We start from the raw sequence: 7,055 nt of genomic DNA, 5'->3' as shown, positions 1-7,055 counted from the left end.
AGTATTAATGCATTCAACTGTTCTAGAGTGAACCCAACATTTCAGGCCTTTGAGCAATTTGTAAGTTTGTTAAAGGTGGAATCCAAAGGTCATTATGTGATTTAACAATAAAGATTAAAATACATACATACATACATACATACAAATTTAAAAAGTTAATCAAGTGTAATAATGTGGCTGAGTTTTTCTCTCTTCTGCACCAATGCTAGTAAGGGATAAAAACCTTGCTTTATTTGTCAAAAAATGAACCTAAAAATACCAACAAGTGCCAATGCTCATTAAAAAATGGAAGAATAGTATAAAGCAGGGGTCCTCAAACTTTTTAAACAGGGGGCCAGTTTACTGGCCCTCAGACTGTTGGAGGGCTGGACTATAGTTTAAAAAAAAAACTATGAACAAATTCTTATGCACACTGCACATATCTTATTTTGAAGTAAAAAAACAAAACGGGAACAAATACAATATTTGTATTTTCATGTGGCCCACGGGCCGTAGTTTGAGGACCCCTGGTATAAAGTCTGAGAAAGTTACTGTTTTCAAAATAAAATAAAATAGGTGACTTCAAGAGTTGAAATGGGTTAATACTTAAGGTGTGATGGGCACAACCACAAGTATCACATTAAATTGAGAAACAAAATATCAATCCTTTAAAAAAAGTGACCCATGAAATTTGTGTTCTATCTAGCAAGGGTCCTCACCAGTGGGGAAAAATGGTTGATCAAAATGAGCTTTAAAATTTCAGCAGATGTTCAAAAAATGGCAATTTGTGCAGATGAAATAAATTTTTATATAATGTGCATGGAATCATAGAGGTTTGAAGAGATCATATAAACATTTTTTGATTACATTTTCTTACATTTAAAGGATAAGTGCTATGATAAAATTCAAGGTTTGAGAGATTTCCAATGTCAATAATCTGCTATATAATGAATGTTCACTATCTTATTGCGGTTATCATTTCACAAAATATGCATATATCAAATCATGTTATATACCTAAAACTAATACCAGGTTATATGTTGATTATATCTTAATTCTCATCATCATATACGGGAAAGAGAAAGGCTTTGCAGAAAAGTCACTCTGCCTCTTACATTTGTATCCTGAGAAAGCTATTTATCTTCTTTGTGCATATTTCTTTCTTTTTTTTTTTTTTTAAGAGAGGAAGGGAGAGGGAGAGATAGACATATCAATGATGAGAGAGAATCATTGACCGGCTGCCTCCTGCATGTCCCCTACTGGGTGGGGATCAAGCCCACAACTCCAACATGTGCCCTGACAGAGAATCGAACCGTGACCTTCTGGTTCAGGGTTGATACTCAACCACTGACCCACACCCTCTGGATTGTGCATCTGTTTCTTTATGCACTTAATGAAGATAATAAAATCTACCTGATAATTTTTTTGTAAGAACTAGGTAAATTGTAAGAAGCAGATCAGCTCATTTTATGTACTCAAATTCCTAGATGCTCTTTAAATTTCTACCTGACAATTATTTTTGGAAGATCCCCCAAAACACTTCACTAAGATATTGTAGAAATTCACTAATGTAAATAAAAGCACCCACCAAAAATAATGGACATATAATGAACACTCGAAAAAGTTTAGATGCCTTCCAACCTTTCCCTTCTATGTCTTAAGAGGCACCTTCCTCAATCCAAAATAACTCTTTCTTCTCTTTGAACTTTATAACTCAGATTATAGCTTTGCTTTTTTATTGAAGTCCTTCCTTTTATATATTTCTTTGTGATGACCTAGTATCTTTTATATATATACTAGATGCCCGGTGCATGAAATTCGTGCACGGGTATGATCCCTAGTCCTGGCTGGTGATCAAAGTGCAAGCATCTACTGTGGAAGGGCAAATCCCAGCTGACCTCTGGGCCCTGGGCAGCACCTGGGCCCCTGGGCCTTTGCCTGTCCCCCTCTGCCTAAGTCACCAAGCTTGAGTCCCCACGCCGAGATGTGGTGAGAGCAGCCAGACACCACAGATTGGGGCGCAGCGTGGGCCTCTGGGCTGCCCTGCGGTGCCGCACAGAAGCCGAGCAGGCAATGTGTGCTCACCCAGCCAGCCTCACAGACCTGCTCCTGCGTAAACCCACAGAGAGCCCAACCAGCCCCTGTGGTACCAGCAGCTGTGGCACAGCTCGCCCAAAGGAGACCGCGTGGGTGGGGGGTGAGCTCCTCGTGGCCGCCTGGCACCTGAGCACAGGGGGGGGCTTCCCTGGCACATGAGCCCTGGCATCCCCAGGGAGGGTAGTAGGGGGAGGGAGAGCAAGCTCGGCGGATACCCCACATTCTCACTGCACCTCCGTCCTGTCACCCCCGCCCCCAGATAGCCAGAGAGAGGTTGCAGTGCATTGCCAACGCCTACCATGTTCTGCGCCACCCCCTGTGGTCAGCTCACATCATAGCAAGCAATTGAACTCCTGGTTAAGGGGACAATTTGCATATTAGACTTTTATTATATAGGATTTTTCTAACACTTGAGGTATTATAATTATTCTCTTACATGCCTATCAGTTCCCTACCCGAGGCTGCCTCAAACTCTACAAAGAAAGAAAACCTCTGCTTTCAACTCAATGACTGAAACAGCTACGTGAATAGGCATTTATATTTATATATATATATAAATCTAGTCAAGTATGATTTATTTTCAAGAAATTTATTTAAAAAAACAATATGAAAGCCAGATAGAACCAGCATTACAAATTGCCCATTATAATTAAAGTAAAACTCAGTTACTAATAAGTTCTCTAACTTTGAAATGTGCAACAGCTTATATAACTCCAGTGAATTATGCCAGTTCTAATACATGAATTGTTCTTTAAAGCACTAAGCAACAGAGGCTTATTTGGCATTAACAGTTTCAGATCACTTGAGGACAATTTATTGTATTTGAGAATAATTTACTTAATAGCACCCATGTGGCCCAAAGTGTTAATATGCCTCCCAGAGTGTTAACTGTTACAATAGCAACACTATACTGGGACCATCTGGATCCCTGAATTGATGTGCAATCCTTCATTATGTAGCCCTCAGCGGCCCCATTGACCTTTACAGACACACACATCCGTTTCAAGATCAAAGTGAATTATTCTACAGTAGCATGGATTCTGTGCACATAAGCCTGCTCAAAGTGTTCTTTCTCCTCTCTGCTTTAGCTATTCCCCTTATACACACACCACATACACACACACTTACATTATGGCTTCAAACTTTTCAAAACCTGAAGGCAGGTCATTGGAGTGACGGTTGGCAGAATTCACTTTTAATTAGCAGAGTTCACAGCCATGTTTTTGATCAATTGCTCAGCTGGGCAGATTCCCTATGCGACCTTGGGACCCACATTCAAATATTCAGTCTCTATGTTTTCTTGATCATGCAAAGGTATTTACCTAAATTTTTATTGTTAAGTAATTCCCTGTAAATTTCCTGAGGTTACCTAGAGTCAGAAACGTAGTAAATTGTGTGACCTCCACAGGTGTACCTCTGATCCCCCAGCTTCATTCAGCTATACCCACACTATTTTCACCTGACCTGAGGGTTAATACCCTATCCATAGGGCTAATAGGTGTTCACTGACCTTCTGATCAGTAGTTACTTGGGATCACAGAAGTCGTTTACAGAGTATCTGGAATGAGCAAATCTAAAAGTTGTCACGGCCGGGGAGAGAGGACAGGGTAGAAGATGCTAAATAGAAAGTAACAACCCTACCGCACTCACACAAATATCAGGGCGTTACATTATCTCAGAAGTGAAATGATAAATCTGTGCTGTGTTCACCAAAAAAAAAAAAAAAAAAAACCCTACGATTTTAAAATGCATAACCCAATTGTGCATGTTTGAACGGCTTTGAAGGGATCAGAGGGCTTGCTGAACTGCTATGATAAACATCCCACCTCATTAGTTCTGACACTACATGTGAGTCCAGGGGGTGAGAAAGTGAGAGCAATGTGATAGGGTGAGCAGTCCACAAGCAAATGTGTGAGGATGTGCAGCCGCTTTCCTACACACACAGCCCCACGCATGTCCATACCGCAGCCCGCTGTGGAGAGCTCGTCGCTTCCATTCGGACAGTCCCGCTCACCGTCACACAGCCAGTGTCGCGGCACACAGGCGTGGGAGCCCTGGCAACTGAACATGTCGGCCGCACAGGTGATGGCACCTGAAACCCAAAGGAAAGACGCATGAAGGTCACTGCGTGTCTGCTGGAAAAAGTCTACCATTGACATTCCCTATAGAAAGAAGGGAGGCAGACAAAAGAGACTGAAGTTACTTGGAATCATCAAATAGTATCCTTCTCCTATAGATGTTTACACATTTCCCTCTCAAAATGCATTCCTTTATAACTTCAGTTATATCTATGAAAGCTACCTGGCTGAAAATAATGATATTTTCTCTTTGTAAAATATAGCAAAGCACAGAAATGTCACAGAATTTTGAATAAACTGAAAAAGAAATGTTTAAAAGAACTGAACATATCAGGATTTGCACTTAACATAATAACTCATTTAATACTCACAACAACCCCAAATAGTGGAATTGCTATTAATCTCATTTCACAGAAAAGGAAATTGCAAACCTAAGCACCTTGTCTTAACCACTTCTGCCATTATTGTTATCCCCACTCTGTGTTGTTGAAAAGAATAAATGTATGCATATTCTCTTTGTTTTTACACACTTGATAAACAGAACCTATATTTTCTCTGCTTTATCAATTTAATGTTCCTTTATTTGAATGATGTTGTTTTTCAAATATACACTGCAAAAGAAATAAATGCTTATTGACTTATAAATTCAAAAAGTCAAAAATGCTTCCTCTTCGTTCCTCCTTACATGGGCATAGGGTAAGCATAAAAGAAAAATTAGAAAATGATTCTTTCTCAGGATGTTTCCTTAGCCCCAAGTATAGCTATACATATTGAATGGCACCTTTGTTTGTTATTTACTAGTATATAAAAACTAGAAGCCCAGTGCAGAAAATCGTGCATGGGTACGGTCCCTAGGCCTGGACAGCAATCAGAGCCGATTGGGGCCGATCGGGGCTTTCCGGCTGCCAGCTACCAGCTGGTGCCTTCCTTCCCCTACTGCGGGCTGCCAGCCAGGGCCTTCCTTCATTCCGCACTGCCCCCTGGTGGTCAGCGCACGTCACAGCAAGCGATCGAACTCCTGAGGGGACAATCTGCATATTAGTCTTTTATATATATATCGATTTTGTTGAGTCAATTATTAATTGGATCCTCAAATCCAACTATTCTTTAATTTCATTTTTCTTGTGACCAAAAGCTGCCCATAAAAAAGATTCTAAAAATCATAGTGTTAAGATTATTCAGAAAACATTAATATTCCCAGGAAGAAAAAGACTGAGTAGATTGAGTAAAGATATTTGTTTCCAAACATTTAAGCAATAATCAACATGGATTATTGGATTATCAATATCATCTTCTGGGCCACAGAGTTATTAGGAGCATAAATGCCATTGCTTTCAATGCCATGTTGTAATATGAGGGGGCAGCAGGGTGAGAAAACAGAACCCCCTAGTGACCTTTTCCAACATAAATAGGCCTTGCCTTGACATATACTTTAGTTTGGAGAACAGGATGGCAAATGACTTCTGAAAAGTCCCCCAGATAATTCAAATTTGCTCATTTGATTGAGGATAAGTGTTAACAGAATGAAGTTTAATATGATATCTATTACTGGAGAAAATAATAAAAACTATTAAATAAATGTTGCTGTCATTTAAAAATGAATTTACCTCCTACCTGTTATGTCGTTAGTACCTTTGAAAATGAAATTATCTTCCTACAGAATTTATTTTTATATTATTTATTCTTCTTATCTATCTTCTCAAGCTTGCCATAAGAACATAGTGTAACTTTCACTATTATACTCTCAATTTGTGCTCTAATTTCTATAATATTTTTGTTATTAAGCTTGAGATTTAAAAATGAACTTTTTTCTGCTTCTGGCCTACGTTTTTATTATTATCCTAATTTATTCTCAAGGTAGGCATAATAGACATAGCATTGATTTGGCTGTTGGGAAATTTAATTCTGTCTGACCTTGGAGAAGACTGGCATCTGAATTTCACTGTCTGCAAAATGTAGGTTATGACTACATAATTAGTCAGATACCTCAAACTATGAAATGGCATAAGGCTTCATGCAGCTAATTTTCTGGCTCCCTTGATACTGTTCAACAGTTTTTATGTTAAGAGCATGTCAAAACATCATAGTCAATTGGAAAGAAAATGTCCCAAAGAAAAAAACCCATGGCTTCATTCCTCAGTTACCACTCATCCGAAGACACACTGACTTCCTCAGGGATATGAATCCCCAGGGAGAAGGAAGACAAGCTGAAGGAACTCCACCAGATCCATCCTGTGCACATATGCAGATACAAGGTTTGATTGGTAAGAGTTACTCTCTTATTTAGTAAGTATTTCAAAAATCTGAATTCTGTTCCTAGCTCTGTCATCTCTGATCCTCTGAGACCTCGGCAAATATATTAACCTCTGTGAGTTTCTCTTTTTTTATGATCAAATGATGGAAAGGGACTACACTATGATTTCCAAATAGGATCCTCAGATCTTTGCTTAAGGAAGATTGTGTTTACAGCCCTCATTAGAATATTTGGAGATGGGGATTAAGAATCGACATTTCAACACACTCTGAGAAGGACATTTTGTGCACTCAAGGTTGAGAACCACTGAGATAAACTACTTATAAAGTTCCTTTCCAATCCTAAAATATTAGGTTTGGATCATTGGCTGATGTTTGGTCTAAAACAGTAATTTTTATTTGTCACCAGCTTGGTGGTTAGTATACAAAATTCAGTCTGTAATTAAATTAAATTGACTGGGTGTTTTGAAAACAGGTAAACATGTCCTTTACGATTTTAATCTTTTAAAAAATATTCTCAGGACACTGATAGATATAGGCATAATGATATCAATGGACACAGCAATAATATTGCCAGTGACAATAATGATAGATGTGAAAATAACTCTGAAAAATAAAGGAGGAAGCAGAAGAAATATAACAAGAGAG

The 7,055-nt window shown here is 38.8% G+C and overlaps 1 protein-coding gene across 1 annotated transcript in view; it reads right to left on the bottom strand.

The window, feature by feature from the left end:
- LRP1B (low density lipoprotein receptor-related protein 1B) overlaps nt 1-7,055 on the bottom strand; it is a 1,756,854-nt gene that overhangs the window by 270,070 nt on the left and 1,479,729 nt on the right. Inside the window, exon 52 of the mRNA XM_014548045.1 lies at nt 4,040-4,168. Within this exon, the coding sequence (XP_014403531.1) occupies nt 4,040-4,168 (129 nt within the window). The remainder of the gene's footprint in view (nt 1-4,039; nt 4,169-7,055) is intronic.

This window comes from Myotis brandtii, unplaced genomic scaffold, assembly GCF_000412655.1.
Source record: "Myotis brandtii unplaced genomic scaffold, ASM41265v1 scaffold493, whole genome shotgun sequence".
Lineage (NCBI taxonomy): Eukaryota > Metazoa > Chordata > Mammalia > Chiroptera > Vespertilionidae > Myotis > Myotis brandtii.
This window is presented reverse-complemented; position numbering and strand designations above follow the sequence as displayed.